The sequence below is a fragment of the Melitaea cinxia genome, chromosome 17 (genome assembly GCF_905220565.1).
Source record: "Melitaea cinxia chromosome 17, ilMelCinx1.1, whole genome shotgun sequence".
NCBI lineage: Eukaryota > Metazoa > Arthropoda > Insecta > Lepidoptera > Nymphalidae > Melitaea > Melitaea cinxia.
This window is the reverse complement of record NC_059410.1, coordinates 11,785,897-11,806,256: the sequence shown is the minus strand read 5'-3', so window position 1 is coordinate 11,806,256 and position 20,360 is coordinate 11,785,897. Positions and strand designations below refer to the sequence as shown.

The 20,360-nt window shown below is 32.4% G+C and overlaps 2 protein-coding genes across 2 annotated transcripts in view; one reads left to right on the top strand and one right to left on the bottom strand.

The window, feature by feature from the left end:
* LOC123661729 (receptor-type tyrosine-protein phosphatase kappa) overlaps positions 1-20,360 on the bottom strand; it is a 195,174-nt gene that overhangs the window by 82,637 nt on the left and 92,177 nt on the right. The window contains exon 2 of the mRNA XM_045596674.1: positions 15,304-15,749. Coding sequence (XP_045452630.1) covers positions 15,304-15,499 — 196 coding nt within the window. The 5' untranslated portion in view covers positions 15,500-15,749. The remainder of the gene's footprint in view (positions 1-15,303; positions 15,750-20,360) is intronic.
* Positions 10,503-10,887, top strand: LOC123661730 (histone H4-like). Its single transcript, XM_045596675.1, has one exon. It carries the CDS (start codon positions 10,533-10,535, stop codon positions 10,797-10,799), a length of 267 nt encoding a protein of 88 aa, XP_045452631.1. The 5' UTR covers positions 10,503-10,532; the 3' UTR covers positions 10,800-10,887.

The window sequence follows — 20,360 nt, the reverse complement described above, 5'->3', positions numbered from 1 at the left end:
CGTTACATGCATACTATATTTTGTTCAGTTGAATTTAAATATTAAGATAAATAAAAGTAAAGGTATCGAAATTATTGTTTACAATTGGAAAATAATATACGCAGCGTTTTATAAGTATGGGATACTTTGCATATTTTTGGACAGCAATTTTACCTAAGACTACATTAACTTTTCAGAAGTGAAACTTAACGAATATTAGTGCCCAAAACCTCAATATTATGGTTAATTGGAATAAATACGTTTCGGAAAATAGATGTGAGAATGTAATATATTTCTTTTTATCAGTAGACAAATACGTCTAGGTCTTCCCATTTGCGCACATTAGGAGAATCGTGTCCATCAACGAGCATTTTAAAACGTCAATACAACAAAAAATTAGGTATACAAGGCCAATCATATTTAGTTGGCTACTGTGTCAGATCCAAAAAGCCTTCGATAGCTTTCGTGATTTCAAGTGAGAAAGCAAGGGCCACATCGTTTTAATGAATGACCTCGCTTTGAGGGCACTCTAGTAGAAGATCATTAGCGGGGTTGATTAGTACAAAAGTGATACTGACGGTCTAACAAAAGGTAATTTCCTTCTAGTTATGTAAGAATTACTTAACTTATTAAATGTTCCATATTTTTGTATGAAATTGACGTAGTCGTGTGCGCTTAGTTGGATTTGTACAATAATAAATAGTTTCGAATATCGGTTACACATACGTAATATTATAAGAAATATATAATAAAGAACATAATTTATAAAGAACACTAGAAACAGTTTCAACGGAGAGGACAAATATGTGTGTTAGTACTGAAAACAATTGCACATAAAAATAAATAGGACTATCCAGTGGAAACAAATCCATATATATATAATAAATATCCCGTCTAGATCACTGAACTCATTGACATCGATGTAATAGTAGGCTATAAATATTTTATGCTAATGCCTTTGGTTTTTTAACGCAGAATGCTTTTTTTAACGCCCTATACGTTACATCTATAATATAAAAATGAGTCGCTGAATGTGTTGCTAAGCGCAAAACTCGAGAACGGTTGGACCGATTTCGCTAATTATTTTTTTAAAATATTCCTTGAAGTACGAGGATGGTTCTTACGGAGAAAAAAAATCTAAAAAAAAAAATTTTTTTTAATTTTCTGAAAAAGTAGTTTCTATACTCCCATACAAAAGATTTGTGATAATACTTAAAAGTCACTGTTAGGCGATACGAAGTTCGCCGGGTCAGCTAGTCTATAAGATAAAAGAGTAAAAGTAAAGAACAAACAAGTATAAAGTCTTGAGATAATTGCAAGCAAAGACATTTAAATCCAAATTTTTTAATTTCCAGCTACGACTAGACGGGTTAATCATATTTTTGCGTCGAGATAACGTATAAAAGAAGTTAATTTCAAACAAGAAATCATTAGACTTTGCTAGAGACCGTCTAATAAAAAAGGTGAAATTCATATTCCTTAAATTCACAAGGCTTTTTTTGTAACTATATATATCCCAATTTAAAAAAATATTTTTGTAATTATATCAAATATCTTTAAACGAAAAATTCTTGTATATATATATAATCTGAATCTGAAATGGCTCCAACGATTTTCGTGATATTATATAGGAGGTTTAGGGGGCGTTAAATCCATCTCATCATTACAACCTATACAGTCCACTGCTGGACATAGGCCACCACAAGTTTACGCCAAAAATAACGTGAACTCGTGTGTTTTGCCCATAGTCACCACGCTGGGCAGGCGGGTTGGTGACCACAGAGCGGGCTTTGTCGCACCGAAGACGCTGCTGCCGTCTTCGGCCTGTATATTTCAAAGCCAGCTGTTGGATGGTTATCCCGCCACCGGTCGGCTTTTTAAGTTCCAAGGTGGTAGCGGAACTGTGTTATCCCTTAGTCGCCTCTTACGACACCCACGGGAAGAGAGGGGGTGGCTATATTCTTTAGTACCGTAGCCACACAGTAAATCCATCTAGCTGAGATTCATTTTTAGAAAATGTCGTTTTATCCCTGTTTTTAGGCAATGAAGAAATTATTCGTATATCGTTATTCTAACGATATTGTAGTCATTTCTTAATTAGATAATTTAGAAGGTAAATTTCGAAAATGTTCATAAAGTAGTAATAGCTCACCACGGTTCAAATCCCCGTGCCTCCAGGTCGACTATTTTCTTTTTTTTTCTAATTACACTCGTGATTTTTTATTTAAATAACCACTTCATATTTTTTATTATTATGTTGGTAAAATCGGAAAATATTATTCATATTTTATAATTATGTAATTCGTATTTAAATATGATTTCCAAAAAACGTGATTTACTAAAAATACCGAGCTAAGCTCGGTAACCCAGGTAATATAAGTTATAAGAAAAGGTACAGTTATGACTTACGGAACATTTACTTTACCCTATCACAGTCCACTGCTGGACATACGCTTCAGCCTGTAATATTCCACTACTGGGCATAGGCCTCTTTCCCCATGTAGGAGAAGGATCAGAGCTTAATCCACCACGCTGCTCCAATGCGGGTTGGCGGATATATTTCCTACTATGAGTATCGATCGCTATCAGGTGTACATGATAACAACCGGGACCGACGGCTTAACGTGCTCTTCGAGGCACAGTGGGGAGACCCACAAGGACTGCACAAACACCAAGACCACGGCAAACACCTGTATGGCCAATACAAATGTTTGTCATGTGCGGGGATCGAACCCGCAACCGCCAGCGCAACAGGTACAATCCAAAGCTGTAAGCGTTGCGCCAACGAGTCTGCTGGACATAGACCTCCACAACTTCGCGCCAAAAATGGCGTTAACACATGTGTTTTGCACATAGTCACCACGCTGGGCAGGCGTGTTGGTGACCGACTTACCGGTCATTAAGGTGGAGTAATAATCTTCAATGGCGTTCAATCTGTAACCTCTATATTTGTGTAATATAACTGTAATCTTTATTTGTGTATCTCCCAATAATTGTGTTTTATTGAAGTATTGTAGGTTAAATTAAAAATTACTGTTATCATTAACTTTACAATTAAATTATCATCGAGGAGGTTTGATCGAATTAGTTTAACAATTCGATATATCCGACAAACAATTATCATGAATAACGACTATTGAGCAATCAAGCGTTCTGTGAATGATATTTGCAAGTTTATTAAGGGAAACTGGGTTTTCAAAAAGATGTAAAGCGTGCAGTAATTAATTTGGAAACAGGAATTCTTACTCAAAAATAGGAGAGGAGCTACTCTTGTTTGACTTTTTTGTGCTTAAAATGTAAAGCTGAAGAAGTCGTATATTTTTAATACATTAGAAACAAAATTAGGCACGTTTAGTAGTCATATTTAAAAGTAGAATTTAATTATCTGTTGTAGAGTTTTAAAAAAAATCGTAAGTTTCTTGGGAACTATGTCGCAATAAAACATCCCTCATATAGATTTCTCTCTAGGAATGAATGCACTGAATACGCAATTATTACGGAATTGCTGCTCACCACGGGTAACGACCGATGGGGAGAGTCAGCTCCGGGTACCTCTCTGAGCCATAAGAGTGGCCCCTGACCGCATACGTCGTTGGCACAGAAGTGCACAAGCCCTTGGGCCACCCTGGACCATCGGAGACGGGTCACGTCCTCTCGATCCCGGCTTAGATGGGGATTCGGGGGTGGGTGTGTGGTGGATGGCAACCTTCGTGACGGTGATGGTGTGGCGCTGAGACGGCGCGGAGAAGAGGGGGGAGTTCCTTCCCCCCACGCAGAGGTGTTATGGGAGGGGAGTTTACTCCACTATCACCGGGTCAGCTGGCGGTGGGTCGGTGGATTGCGGAAGTGCACTAGCGTCCCCGCGATACCACCATAAGCCCGACAAAAGGACACCCCAGGGGTTTTGGGCGGTGCAAGTCCGACATAACCCTCAGTTCCCTCGGGCCATGGTGTATCCATAAGGGGTAATCCTATGGGTCCACAAAAAAAAACACACCAATAAAACTGTTCTGTATGTTTCTGTTCTGTCGAAACTACTAGATCAGTCTGATTTATACATAAATATATAAATAAAATATAAAAATATGAATAAAAATTCGTAACACGTTTCCATATATGTCAGTTAACGTTTTATCTGTTATTGTAATAACGTTGATATTTTTATGAAAATAATTGATGGACATACGCCGTGATTGATCTGAATTTAAGCGGATGTAAGTAAAAAATATTGCACAAACTGAACTGTAAATTTTGTTTTTTTATTTTTGTATACCTTTTATTTTTGTGACGTTATCGATTCACAATGCTGATTAAATTAAAATAATGTAAAGACTCGTGAAGTTTCTTTACATAGACGAGGTGTCGAAGCTTTATTCATCATTTGTTGATCCACTGTGGGTTAGAAGATGATTTTCAACATGATAACAACTGGGATCGAACTTTACGTGCCCTTCGAGATATTTTGATAAGGCTTACCAGGACACATCTACACTCGGAGTAGAAACCAATATTTGTACCATGAGAATCGAATACGTAACCACATTTTTACGTTTATTAAAAATTACTTTTATGTAAAAAAAATATACTATAAACTCGGATATATACTTACTTTTTAAAATGGAATAAAAAGAATTGTGATATTAACCTACTTACATAAAACTATAACCGTGACTATAATATGCAGCGGTATCTACCTAATCGGTACATGAAAAGCCTGATTTATTACTGAGAATTTCTTTTATAGACAAAAGAAAAAGAGTTTTGTAATGTTTTTCCTACAGGGCCATTAAATATAGCATAAAAATCGTTATATTTTTTTTTTTTTTGAAATAGACATGTATAAACTATGTTTGAAAATCGAGTTACCGTATTACATATTAAAACATTAATCACGGCATAGCATCGTATTATTTATTTACTCTTTATTGTAAACCACAATATGCAAATACAAAATAATAATAATACAGACAACTTAAGAATGTGTAGTACAAGAGTCTATGATAGAGTATGGTCTTATGGCTAGTTAGCCATTTCTTCCAGACAACCCGTATTATCCTAAAAAACGAGTGTGTTTTAGACTACACGACTGAAGTAAAACTTCTTTAGTTCTAGATTAGGTCTCCTTCTCAACTTCCGTTCGTCTCACCCAATCACACTTTTCGTAATACTCTCGTCATGCATTCACCAGCTCACTCCATAAGTCAAGCGTGCTTAAGGAAGTTTTATTTCAAATACTTACACATGAATATTAAGAATACTGCATACCGTGTAATAATAATAATAATAATAATAATAATAATAAACATTTATTCATACTCACACACATACATCGATATACAGTAAAGACAAAAAAATAGAAATCACAATATAACAACGTGTTGCACATATATATATGATTACAAACACGTACTTAAAAATCTGGTATAACAATATTTGCTTATAAGTGAATGTGGACGTAAAGGCAAATTAGTAAAGAGAAAACATGCCTGAGCTGGAGTTCTCGACCAAGTTAGTCCTCTCAGTACATTGACAAAGGTTTCGTCCATCTTACCAAAATGCACTTGTTTTTTATGACTATATTTATATGTACATTTGTATGAACATAATCGTGCATTAGCGCCATAACTTTTTATGTTCAGCTTAGTTCCATTTATTTCTCTCTCTTTAATTTCTTCCTTTAATTTTATTTTTGTTGTTTTATTTATTTACTAGCTGTGTCCGCGACTTCGTCCCCGTGGAATTTAGCAAGAACGTTATTATTCAATTTGCAAAGTTATAAAATAAAGATATTTCTAAAATAAAATTAGTTACTCCTTATTACGGGCCAGTGGAAGTCCTATGAAAATCGGTCCAGCCGTTTCAGATATTAGCCGGAACAAACAGACGACAGACAAAAATTGTAAAAAATGTTATTTTGGTAAACATCCATATGCATTTATTAAAAAGCGGTTATTTTAATAGTGTAAACAGACACTTCAATTTAATTTATTTGTATAGAAAGATTGGTAAGCCTGTTTATGATAAACATGTATAAGCTATATGACGTCACGTTACGAGCTAAAAACAAAATGTGTATAAAATCGCGTGTACTGTCTATATATAGGTGGTGTACGGATATAAGTTCTTATCATTTACATGTGTAGCCTAGCAATAACATTAGAAAGCGCATTGAAATAGTTTAAAATTGCCATATCCTTATCTTAAATTTATTAGGAAAATTTCGAATTTAATGTTGGTAGTATTTATATTGGTAGGAAATTTATGTTGGTATAATATAACGAATTAATGTAAATAAATTTATGCCTTGCAAAATGACGATACTAAAGTGTCTTTAGAAGCCTATTTGAGACATTTCTGAATATTTTGTCACAGGAAATAATTTTTTATCAACACAATCAATATCAATCTTATACGATGTGTTCTGTCGATATTTAGGACAGCCTATGCTGTTATATTTTATTTGATAAATCGTTCGCATGTACCAAATTTGCTATCGCTATAGTTTTTGCATTTAATTGCCGTGAAATATTGTACTGGCAATCAATATTGGATATGGCAGCACGGTGAATAATAATTTATTATATATTATACATAAAAAATACAGATAAATAATGTATGTGTGAACTATTAAATTATTATTTTCTATTAATGTTACTAATTGAAATTTTTCCAAAATTACTTAATAAATATTAGATATCTAATGAGGTTGTTAAATTTTTCTAAATTTTATCTGAATAAAGTGAAAAAGTAAACGATGTTTTTTAAGACACGTGTTGTAATAGTAGGGGAGCCCTACCAGGGATTTTGGGATTGACTCGAGTGTGTCAGAATAACACAATGGGGGTAGCCTTTCACCTTCTGAAGTACTCTAACCATACTTGAGCGCTTTATATAGTATCGAACTTCTAGGACAGCCGATTAGATTAGTAAACAAATTGATTGTTAGTAAACGTCGAGAGCATCAGATTATTATGCTATACAGGAGTCTAATCTTGATGTTCTCGTCGTAATGACCCAAAATCTAACAATTATATGGAGGAAATTCCATTATCAAAAACTTGTAGGGCGTTTAATATACTAATAATATTTGTTGCGGTCTAGTACCTTTTTCTTTGTGACTGAGTACATATTCTTTCTACCGCTGAAAGGACGTACATCATATAATATGTTTTTTTTCCTTTTAGCATCTAATCTTCACAGTCCAATAGGTCTCCACACTCGAATAAATCCACATTTTGGCCTCCATTACGATAAGTACCTATGACAACAATTGTTATTTTAGTCAAATGAAATACTAATAACTAATTTATAGGTCGGGATAAAAGTCTTTTCGTATTTTATTATCGTATTATTATGTTCCCGTAAAAAGTTGCTCTAACATCTTTTTTGTTGTTTGACATATAACTGGCTGTTTTTGATACCATGAAAGTCCCGCCACTTTTCATTTATTTTTCTGTTTGCCAATATAAGATGGCTGAATCCAACAAAGAAATTCAATACATTTTTAAGTTTTACTTTAAAAAAGAGAAAAATTCGACTCAAGCTGCTACAAAAATTTGTGACTTTTATGGACCTATGCAGTGTCAGTAAGAGTAGCGCAAAACAGTTTTAAGCATTTTCAGTCAGCAATTTTGATTTCAAGGATGCATTTCACTCTGGTCGCCCAGTTATGGTTAAACGTGACGACATTTTTGAAGAAGTAGAGCTAGATTGACATTTGAGTAGTTACGATATAGCTGAAAATCTGAGAATTGATCCATTTGAAAAAGGCTGGCTACACAAAAAAAGGCTCGATATTGGGTGCCACATGAACTCTCTGAAAGAAATTAATGAACCATGTACTTAGTCATTTGCGGTTCTCTCTTAAGACGTAATGATATCGTTTAGTGTGTTTTTTTTTTTTTTACATTTTAGAAGAGATTGATCACAGATGACGAAAAGAATGTACGAAAGAGATCGTGGTCAAAGGTCGGTCAAGCTGCACAAAATATCGCGAGACCAGAGTTGACACGCAATAAGGTGATGTTGAGTTATGGTAAGATTGGAAGGGCAAATCAAAACTACTTGTCACGGTTTTTAATGTGAAGTCCCAAAATTTCTACAGCAACGGAATCTTGTCACTACCTACAAGATGGTGGCAAATTATTAAATAAAATGGATCATATATTTTAATTAATGTTATTGATTTTATAAAATATTAATTTGAATTTATAAACAAAAACAAAAAACTGTATAATAGTACTATACTAAATTGTATTCTTCCGTCGTGTAACAATGTGACCAAAGTTTTTTAATTGGGTAGTTTACACAATCATTTTCAATTTAACGCTTGTATTTTTTTTTTGCTAAGTAATAATGTGTAAGTCTATTTATTTCTTTATTTCTTTTACAGGAAAACTTACAGCTAAATGACATGGATTTAAATAAACAAATATGTACATAAAGGCCAATTAAAAGTTTCCATATATATACAAGGACAGACACGTGCACTAATGCACTAACAAAAGACTTGAGGACTATAGTTAAAAAAAAAAATAAAAAAAAATTTGTTTCCCTATACCAACAGCTTACTTATGGCTAAAAAACTCATCAGCCATAAGACGTTTTAGATGGTGACTTATCTGCAGTCTCATTGAAAAACCTGCTCGTTCTCAACAAGTAACGATTCTGGCTATACATAATTAGTTCTAGTACTGGGTATAAAGATTGAACAGGAATTTTTTTTTTGCATTTAGAGTGAAATTTAGATTTTTCCTTTATAGTTTTAATGAGGCATGTTTCAAACCAAATAGTGATGTGAGTGAGTTTTGTGAGTTATTAACTATTTTTGTTGGTACGTGAGTGCTTCTTAAATCATTTAAAACTTCATAAAAAAAGTCGACTGCGTTAAGTAAAGACCTATAAGAAAATTCAACAAACCAATCGGTATCCTTTATTTTTTTGTTAACTGATTCATAGTCACCTTAGTTATATAAATATTTTATATATTGACTAGGCTGAAGGTTGTGCAATTGAACAAAGTCGGCCGACACACACAGCGCCGGATGATGTGAATCCATCGGCAATAATGAGTCTCGGCATCGAGTAACACTTACTTCACCATTGCAAAATATTAAATCGAGTATCCTGTCATTAGAGTTCGAAATATAATTGTGTTGCGATAGGTTACATAAGTCTTACACTTTATCAATGTTTTATTTTATAAGTAAACATTGAAAGTATCGAAATTATAATAAAATGCTTGACAATCCTAAAAATTTTGTTTGCTTTGAAAAAAAAATTTTTTCGATGTTCTCTGAAAATTTTCATAATTATTCGCTGTGAAAGTAAGAATTTTTCAAACATTTGCAAAAAAATGGGATTAATTGTTAAAATGTCTCACATTTTACTTTCGACCGACAATGTCAGAGCTTATTACAATTTTTTCAGCCAACCAGCGTTCGCCCTTTGAAATATAACATCATGCAATGTGTGCTCTAGATGTTTATGTCTATGAATAAAATATCCTCTCGTAAATTAGAATATTACAATGAAATTTTAACATTATTATAAATTGCAAATAAATTTTTGATTGTTTTACATATATACATTTTCATATTACATATAGACATATCATTCCATAAGAATTTCGAACAAAAAGTAGAATATGTTTTGTTCTGGCTTTCCAACTTTCTACATAGCAATTTGTGATACTTTGGACGCATTACATTATTCAAAAAAGAATAATAAGCATCCATCCAAACTTTCACAACCACAAATAACCTAACAAACTTTTACTTTACGCGTTTACAATATCAGAAACACTTAAGTAGGCTTTCAATTTTGTTCCAACTGGTAACGAATTTAATAAAAAAATGTTTTTGTTTGTGTAACCTTTCAGATTGATATTTGTTTAAAATATAAAACGTTTTTATTGCGTGAAATTACTCCCTGGGGATAGATGGATAATCTGATAGCTTAATTTGAATAAACCAAAAAATCAACTTAGTGTAACAAACGAGTAAATATATAAAATATTATTCACTACAAGTAATTACATACTCGTAGTTTGGTTGATCAATTAATTTTTGATACAAATAAAATAATAAAATGTCAATTCTTTATAAATAAATAAATGCGAATAGGTCGTTAATTGTTGACCTAATAATAAGTAGCGATAAAATCGTGTCAATGTATGTGGATAGTGAGACGTAGGTATTGATAGGTATTGGTAGTGGACGCAGTAATATCAAGACCCTTGTGGTGATCGAGACATTTTGTGAGTGTAGACGGTAGATATTTAGTCGAGTTTTAGCCATTGTTAGAATATAATCGTAATTTTAAGCTTAATTACTTTCACACGATTTAAATGTGTGCGCTTCAGCCTGTAATATCCCACTGCTGGGCATTGGCCTCTTTCCCAATGTAGAAGAAGTATCAAAGCTTAATCCACCACACTGCTCCAATGCGGGTTGGTGGATATACTCCCTACTATGAGTAACTATCGCTATCAGGTGTACATGATAACGACTGAGACCGGCCATTTCACATTCGTACTACAGACAAGCAACACCATGGCAGGAAGAGGTAAGGGTAGCAAAGGACTTGGGAAAGGAGGCGCAAAGCGTTACCGAAAGGTCTTAAGAGACAACATTCAAGGCATCACCAAACCAGCTATACGAAGATTGGCCAGACGAGGCGGTGTCAAGCGGATATCCGGTTTAATGTACGAAGAAACACGGGGTGTTCTGAGGCTATTTCTAGGAAATGTGATTCGTGACGCCGTGACGTACACGGAGCATGCTAAACGAAAGACAGTGACGGCCATAGATGTGGTATAATACGCTTTGAAACGACAAGGAAGAACGTTATACGGTTTTGGCGGATAAATATGATAAAACTTAATTAATTATATGTGTTAGTTGGATATTTTATAGATTTAATTTAAAATTTTATTATTTAATCTGTGTCTACTACACTGACAACGGTGATGACGCAATCGGCAGGTTCGTTAGCCGAGCGCTGGGTGCCTCGACAAAACAATCTTGGAGCACAACCTTAAAAGAACTATCCACAAGCGTGATATGTCGTTGGCAAGGGCTCTGCTCAAGATGCTGGGGGCAGGCGTGGCTCATGATATAAAAATAAGAAAGTAGATATACATATATATATGTATAGATATATAATTTCTTATATCCTTTTGGTTTATCAAATAATTACAAATAGCAGTTATTTTTGCATGTTCATATAATTATTTAAATTTCAGTTAAATATTTATTATTGAACTTCTTATTATTGAATTTATTATTATTGAATTCTAGCTATGTTTGATTATTAATATTATCTTAACTTTACTTTTTTATATAAATTTGATTAATGACCTTTTTAAATGAATTTTATTGTTAACAAGTAGGATCTTTACTTTTAATTTTTATGCGAAGTAATTTTAATTATGCTTCACGGCATTAATATATTGTGGAATGCTGTGTATCCCGTAATGGGATACATATTAGATAATAATGTAATAGTAAATCATATATAATGTTCCATATGTATTCTGTGGATGTACCTATAAAATAAAATAAATAAATAAATAAATAATTATGTAGTGAAATTTAAGTAAATAACACAAATAGATAACTTACACATATATAAATAAATAATAACTATATAAAAAATAATATATATATAAGAAAAAAAACCCTTACTAACAGTAACATAGGTTAAGTGTACATTGTAAGTAGAACATAAGTGTACATATATGGTAACTAGGAAATAAGTGTACATACATATATGATAACTAGCAAATAAGTGTAAATAGAGATAAATTTAAATGTGACCACATCATAAACATAGGCTTTCGATTAAATTAAAAGTCATCAAAATCGGTAAACCCAGTAAAAAGTTATGTGGATTTTTAAGGGATTCACACTTTATCTCCTATCCAACAAAAAAGAATATAAGATATCTCCTTTCCAACAAAAAAAGAATTATCAAAATCGGTTCGTCAACGACGAAGTTATCCCCGAACATACATTAAAATATATATATAGGTTGAATTGAGAAATCTCCTCCTTTTTTTAAAGTCAGTAAAAAAACTAACAAAAATTTATATCTCTCTAAAATAGTACTTTTACGATCCAGAATATTTTTGATGAATTAAAGTTAAACGAGACGAAGGTAAATAAGGACTACTGAAAATTTTCCCTTTGAAATCGGATCTTGATAATACTTTGTTTACAACAACCCCTTTCCTCGTATTCGTCGAAAATAAGCGACATAATCAGAAAATGTAGAATTTACTGAGAATGTGTGTGTAGAAGCTTTCCAGAAGGCGCATAGTAATGTCAGGGAATATAACATATTTTAAGATATACATTACAATAAAGACTTTAAAAAAAAGAAAAATATTTCTGATATTTTGTGAAACCTATTAATACCTACTAATATTTACACCCTGATATTGAATTTACGCACGGGGGTTGGGTTTGGGCACGAAATTGTTTTAAATAAAGAATTAATTGTTGGATGAGTAAACAAAATACGCGTATCATGGAAACGTTCAATTATGTATAAATAAAAATGAACGTCGAACTGCTGAAAGGAATTATCCTCAATATCCAAACGAAAAACAAGATTAATGTACCAACATTCCTCTCCTAAAATATTTTAATGCTTCATTGCTTGAGTGGAAAATTCGTACTAGATCCGGCATGCGTCTATTTATAAACTCAATTGAGTATCAATACATAGTTAGATTCCGACGTTCGGTCAGCGAGCTGATTTAATGTACCCAACAGTAAATATCTTAAGACGAATTACTTAAAATATATCACTTGTGTGTTGTCAACAAAAATGTATCACACACACAAATATATGCAACAACCGCTCTGCTGTAGTGTTGCGAGTAGTCGCCTAAAACATCGATGGTTTGCTGGTTCAATTCCGGCTCGGACTGGATATTTTTATTTGTACAAATATTTCTTTCCGGTTCGCATGTCTGTCCTTAAGGGTTTCCCCATCGTGTCTCGGAGAGCACATTAAGCTTTCGGCCCCGGTTGTTGTTACCTCTAGTGTGAGCAAATCCGCTAACACGGCGTATATATATATAAATATATATATATATATATATATATATATATGTATATATATATATAGGAGCGTGTGCATATATTTCGAATATAGACATACATAGGTAACATATCATGTAACACACACACACACACATAGATAGAGAGGATATGTAACAATATATAGTATCGTATACAAATAATTTTGCGTGCTTGTATCGTTTTTTTTCAAACTGTGAGGACTCGTATAGTCTATGATGTCTCCGCCTAGTAAGCTACCGTAAGCTGTTTAAGCGCTTTCTAGCTAATCTTATTTTGCTTTTACTATTTAATGAAATGAGAAAAAAACAATTAAAAGAATAATAAATAGTAGTAACCAACTCTATATGTTAATTCATTAGACAATTGCCATATCATTATTCTTTAGTATTCAAATCACAACTTCGTATGAAACTACGAATATAATATGTTTATATTTTCAATATCTCGTGAATCACAAAAGCGACAAAATAGGCTGCCGCTAAACCTTAAGGGTTTTTTTGTCATTAAACACAAAAAAAAAAAAACTTGTAAATCTATATATTTCAATGTGTCTAGTTCGTACACTATACGATGGTATATTATAAACAAATAGTACATAATATTAATACTTGAATCGTGATTCTAATGATCTTTTTAGTCTTACAGCTTTGACTTGATAGTCTTGATAGTATAAGTTCTAGTAGGATAAAATATAAAGCATTAGGGCATGTGCGTAAAACTTCTTTATGTGTATTAACTGTAATACCGTAAGAATAAAATTTAATTCCATTAAATTGTAATTTTTATGACAGCGATACTTTTCAGCTGTATCGTTAAAGTTAATAAAAACGTGACATTTATGTTCTAACATGTGTGATGGTATATAACACACTAATAAAAGGTATAATTTGTCCTATGTATATATACGCAGCTTGTTTTATATGATACCATTTCCCGTATATTAGGAGTACTCTATATGTATATATACCAAATTTCTGTTCTTAATCGAAATAATTCATCTGTTCTTGGTTGTCTATACGAAATTTTCTTTTTAGATCAATCCGTTGTGAAGCACTTGTAAGTCTTGTAAAATATTTAATTGATATAATTATTCAGTCATCGTCATCATCAGTTCAGCCTATTGCAGTCCACTGCTGGACAATCCTAATCCAGCCGACACCGGCAATCATACGTAGATCGTCGGTCGAGAGGGCCGGAGGACGTCCCACACTGCGTTCGCCAATATGCGGTCTCCACTCTAGGACACGTCTGCTCCAATGACCATCGGTCCTGCGACATAGGTGACCAGCTCATTGCCACTTCCACTTGTTAATTCGGTGGGCTATGTCCGTTACTTTTGTTCTCTCGCTGATAGTCTTATTTCTAATCCTATCTGCCTTACCCCGCGCCGAAGGAAATGGGTCTTGCTCTTTATTCTTGGATATGGACGGTCATCGTCGCCGCGTCGTACATACATCTCAGTACCTCGATATATCGCCAGTCGATATGATATTTCTGCAGAAAATCCAGGACAGCCCAGGTCTCGACAGAGTCGGAGGCTTTCTCGTTGTCCACAAATGCCATACACAGCAACTGATTATATGCTTCGGTCTTTTGTATAATCTGCCGAACAGGTTGGACACATAGTGCTGTAGTCATTTCGAAACCCAGCCTACTCCGGTGGCTGGCATTCGTCGAGTCTTGTGGCGAGACGATTCGTAATGCGTGCATTAAAGTATTTAATAAATCATTAGTTGATTCACGTGAAGTGACATATTCGTACTTAAGTCAGCTCTAATTACGAATCGATCATTTACACTTTGTCATAAAAGAAACTCACTATCCTGCACAAAAATGGTCGTTAGAGAACAATTATATATTATGAGTTTCACGTAGTACTTGCTCAATTACATTAATGAATGGAAAATAGCGGTAGAATACCCGAATAATGGGCCTAATCTAGACCATTCTTGGTTCACAAATGAGGTATATAATTAGGAGAAGGTTTTTAATGAAAACTTTAAGATAAATACTTAAGAAAAATATGAAGTCAAGTAAGAATGCTTAATCGTTTGATGTTTTCTAAGACTACAAACTACAGTTTTTTTGTAAATTATAATTTAAATTATACATAAATTAATATTGGCTAGAAATCGTTTCCTAAAACAACAAATTTTGAAAAGTAAATCAACAAAATGCTGTGATCATCAAATCAGTAAAAAATTCACTTTATATATTGAAAAAAAAAGCTTACCAAAAGATATAAGTCCGCTGTTCAGCATCGTCAACTTTATACTGTTCGGTATCGACACGAGGCTGGTGGTGCCTGCCGTCTTGAGGTCTTTCTTCTTCGGTTTCTTCTCGAGATCATATCTAGGCGTTGACCTCGACCTATGCTTCCTTTGACTCGTCGCGACCGACGTCCCTCGTTGACCAGTCCTCGACGACATTTCGATTTAATTAAAGAACTAAACACGCGACGAATTACTCATACACGACAGGATACGTCTGTTTTAAAAGCGCATTTTTCGATTTACGACACAATTGCCCACGCACTTTATGTTTACATGTGGTTAATTTTCACACATAAAAATTTTATAAACAGATTTTATATCAAAACTTATGTTTAAACACTAAACTTCGCACTAATGTTTACTTTTATATCATAACGCGTTCATGATTTGCGTTCACGTCCGCCACCTGAAACAATATAAATTTATTTTAATAAGAAAATCAGTTTTATGACTCAATCAATAAGACTCAAAGAAAACTGAAATTTCTGCAAAACTTATTACAAAGATTAAACATTTGATTGTTTTCCACTCAATTATTTATATTTATTGCTGCGGACTTCTTAAACAAATATTCCGTGGTTTTTGTCAAGTGTGTATAGGTAACTATGAACAATTGGTTATGTCAAACAATGTGAGCCAACCTTGCGCAAGAGGGGAATTGTTTGAGTTACAATTTTGGGTTCCTAATTGATTATCAAATTAAAGGAATGTCGTACGTTTATGGTATTAATATATTTAATTAATACAAGTAGGGTAAAATGGTTAGCACAAATAACAAGTGTGGTGGCGGTCGGGTTTGCATAGGTTGGCCTTATGTAAGTAATTCATTAGAAGGGGTTCTACTGTTTGAGTGCGGTAAGTATTATAAAGATGCTTCTAAAGATATGAAGTGGTTAATATTTTTTTCATATGATATAATAATATTTTTATAAAAAATGTATATATAGAATTTAAAGTGTGCCTAAATTATTTCGATATAAGTTCATATTTGACAAGTACGTAAGAATTATAACTACAAGTGCAAGATAACATTATAAAGTTAGGAAATTTTGTGAATGGCCGTGAATTATTATAATTTATTTTGTTACCGTTACTAATAACTAATACTAGTTACAGATATAAAAATTAAAGTTTTTCATATAATGTTTTTTTTTTTTGGGTACGGAAACTTGTTTTTGAAGAACTTGCCTTCATAAATTATGCTATATAACTCATGGCAGATAGCAGAAATAATAAATACGGCTGTGATGGCGTCTAAAACAATTTTTTTTATTTTTCAAGTCTTTTATCATACCTACTCTTTGACCTGCATTATTGGCACTCATTTTAATGTAGGTCAATGCATTTTAGTTTCACGATCACCTTTAAATGGATTTGCACGACTCATTGAGCTATAATGGCCTTGCGTTTATTTTAGTGTGCCAAGAATCCAAGTATTATAAAATCGGGGGTTATTTTTGATGAGTTCGGGTTTTACAATTAAAATACTTTTATCGATAAGTTGACATATTTTTGCACTTGAAACAAAAATAGAAAATAAAGAAGTTTTTATAATTTTATGAAAAGTGCACATAACTTTTTATTGAAAGAGCATTTTTATTACAAGTTTCATTCTTTAACTCCCATCTTTTATCTGTTGGACTATCACATTATTAATATATACATTATAACATTCACATGTTTTATTTTTATGTAATAATTGTAAAATAGACTTTCATAATTCATGGTAAAACTTAATTAAATAATAATATTTATAACATTCTTTTTTTAATTTGAAAAATTAAACTCATCTGACATTAGTTATGGAGAAAATAGTTAATTTAAAAAAAAATGCATTTGACATGATCCCTTCTCTGCTTATGCCATTGATAGCACCATTATTAGTTAAGAAAGGAACTACAAGATTTTACAAAGCATTAATCAATTCTTGAAGGTATTAAGAGTAACATAGGATACTTTTTGGTGGTAGATTTGTTGAAGTTTACTTTTCCACGATCCTAAAGAAAATTTAAGTAGGTACGTCCATACGTAGAAGTTATTACGCAGGTTCTGTAATAAATAAATATCTTCAGCAAACACACACGTTCGTGTCTTCCTAAGGTAGTAAGTAAAGTTTCCTTAGTGTCTGTCTTAGGTAACAGTCAACTGATGTACAAATTTACATAATGTAGGTAGGCGCCTACATACAAAACCCCCCACCTAGACTCGAGGCGGGAACGGAACTCAAGATCATTTAAACATTACATTACGTTATATTACTGCACTGTAATATCAAAATAATAGAAAATCTAATATAAAGTCAATTAGAAAATCGAATAGAAACTCGATTGGAAAATACCCGCTCCGGCTTAGCAGAGGTGCACTGCTGATACTAAATATAAAATATAAAATAAATATTGCAACGTAAGCGCAAATAAAGTATTTATTTACGACATCACATTAGAAACCTCTAAAATTATCAGTACGCCTTTACTATATTATGCATGTATTGTTCATAAAAACCTTCCTCTGAAGTCACTCTATTTACTAAAGAAAACCGCATCCAAATTTGTCGCGTAGTTTTAAAGATCTAAGCATACAGACAGAAGGAAGTGACTTTATTTTGTACTATGTAAAATAATAACATGAAACTGTACACCTTCAATATATCATCTCCTTTGCTAGCTACATAGCTATATTCAGCTGAAATATGGTTATAATTCTCTGTCTCTTACCTCCATGAACGATAAATTTATATTCAAAATGGCGGATTTAATGTCAACAGTACGTTAAATAATTAAAAAGCATAAATATGTTGTCAGCACACTTCCGTTCTCGTCCCACGCACTTACGAACGCATGAATGAAGTAAACATCTGTGAAGTCCAGCCAAGGTTGTTTTGGAATTTTACAAATATAATACTGAAAGTTTAGTGGTCTTGTGTCACAGACGACTAAAAGTAATATTGAAATTGATATTAATAATGTTATCGTTATTTAAAGTAATAGGGATTTGTGGTAGATCAATTTAATCATATCTCTATGTAGGTAAATATTGGAATTTTAAATATCTAAAAGGATAGATAAATAGTATTTTATTCAATTTTAAATTGGCTAAAATGTTTTTAACACAATTTTGATTTTAAACAATCTAAATGTAACCATACTCGTTTTTTTTAAATAAGCTAGTAGTTTCAAACTACAATTTATTTGGGCAAGCCCGTAATAGAAATACTAAATAAATGATGCTTGGAATGAATTATTTTGTTCTCTTAAATTAACGGAATATCATTTGGAACTTTTTATTGTTATAAAATAATAAGTAATTGATAACAGTTCTATACCTTTATTTGTCTATACATTTTTACTGTCACCATGAGATGAATTGTATATTACAAATGTTATACAGAAGCAATCCATGCGATCATTATCAGATCCATAACATTTTTGTCATCGGAAGCGATACAAAAGAGTGATTAATCAAACGATGACGATCAATCATAATATCAAAGATGTCGAACGTGTGCTAGCCAACAATTTGTTACGAATTGAATTAATATTTAAACTAAAACAAGCTAAATTGAACAGTTATTATTGTAAAGGAGATGGCGACTTTTGGGCCAAAATGTAATGAGTAGAGATATTGATTAAAAAATTGGTCATATTTTTTTATTTTAAAATATAAAATATCAGCTCAAATCTGAATCTAGAAGCGGAGAAAATTGAGAAAGATAGTTTTTATCAAATTATTTGAGTATCGATTCAACTATAATCGATTACAGAATTCAAAAAGAAAATGTTTGCACTAGTTAATTAACTCAAGATATTTAGATGCACAATTAAAGCTGTAAACAATAAAGTGCATTTAAATAAAGTTACATTAATATCGACAATATCAATTAATATCTGATAAACCAAAATGATTATCGATTTTATATCGATTTAAAATAAATCATATTTTTAATGACAGCTTTGACAGCTGACTAACAATAATACTGTGTCCGTCACTCGTTTCGTGTTTACTGTTTTCCGATGCATTCTGAGTCCATTCCTGATATTTATTTATGATTTCAAGTGTATATCAATATTTGTAGTGAGTTTTCAAACAGTCTTCACTAAATATAACAAACATTAATGCTACAAGAACTTAGTGATCGGGTTTTTTATAGACATTGTAACATAACCTCACTTTTACAAAAAGTCTAATAACTCCACTTTCAGATAGCCAAAATATAGATTATCTTCAGCGAGGGAGCAATAAGCCTAAATGCATTAATTGATACCATTTTCATGTCATTACATTTTGGCCCAAGAATGTATGGAATCGTATCATTCTCCTTTAGGTTATACATTTCCTAGATTTAATTGTCGATGGTTACATAAATTAATTTATAGCATTAGCTATATAGTATAAAATATTTATTGCTTGTGTATTTAATTTATTAATTATTACTTTAATTGTTTATATCAGGAATTTCTGGTTTAGATTGAAAAGTAATTTTCATATTGGATAGTCCATAATATACCTGCCGAGGAAGACCATATACGACTATAATCCTCGGGGCACAGCTACATTCTAAGGTTTAAAATAAATCTTATCAATAAAGTATCAAATCAATAATCATAAATAAATCTATACTAATATTATAAAGAGAAAAGGTTTGATTGTTTGTTTGCATTGAATAGGCTCCAAACTACCGAACCGATTTGAAAAAAATCTTTCACTGTTGGGAAGCTACACTAACCGCGGGTGACATAAGCTACATTACATTAAAAAATAAATGTTATTTTTGTTTACCCGCGCGAAACTCAGGTGGGCTGCTAGTAAATAAATAATTTGTGAGGGTACCTACAGGAATATGGGTAAATATTATAACTATTAGATTAGATTAAAATTTGATTCATCACGTTAGTTACTAATTAATGGGTAAACTCGTTTCTTATCTAATAAAATATGAATTGTCGCGCTGCATCACTAAATGCAACATTAATAAAGTAAGACTCTTATCAGATTTCCAATCGGCAATTTAAACTTCAAT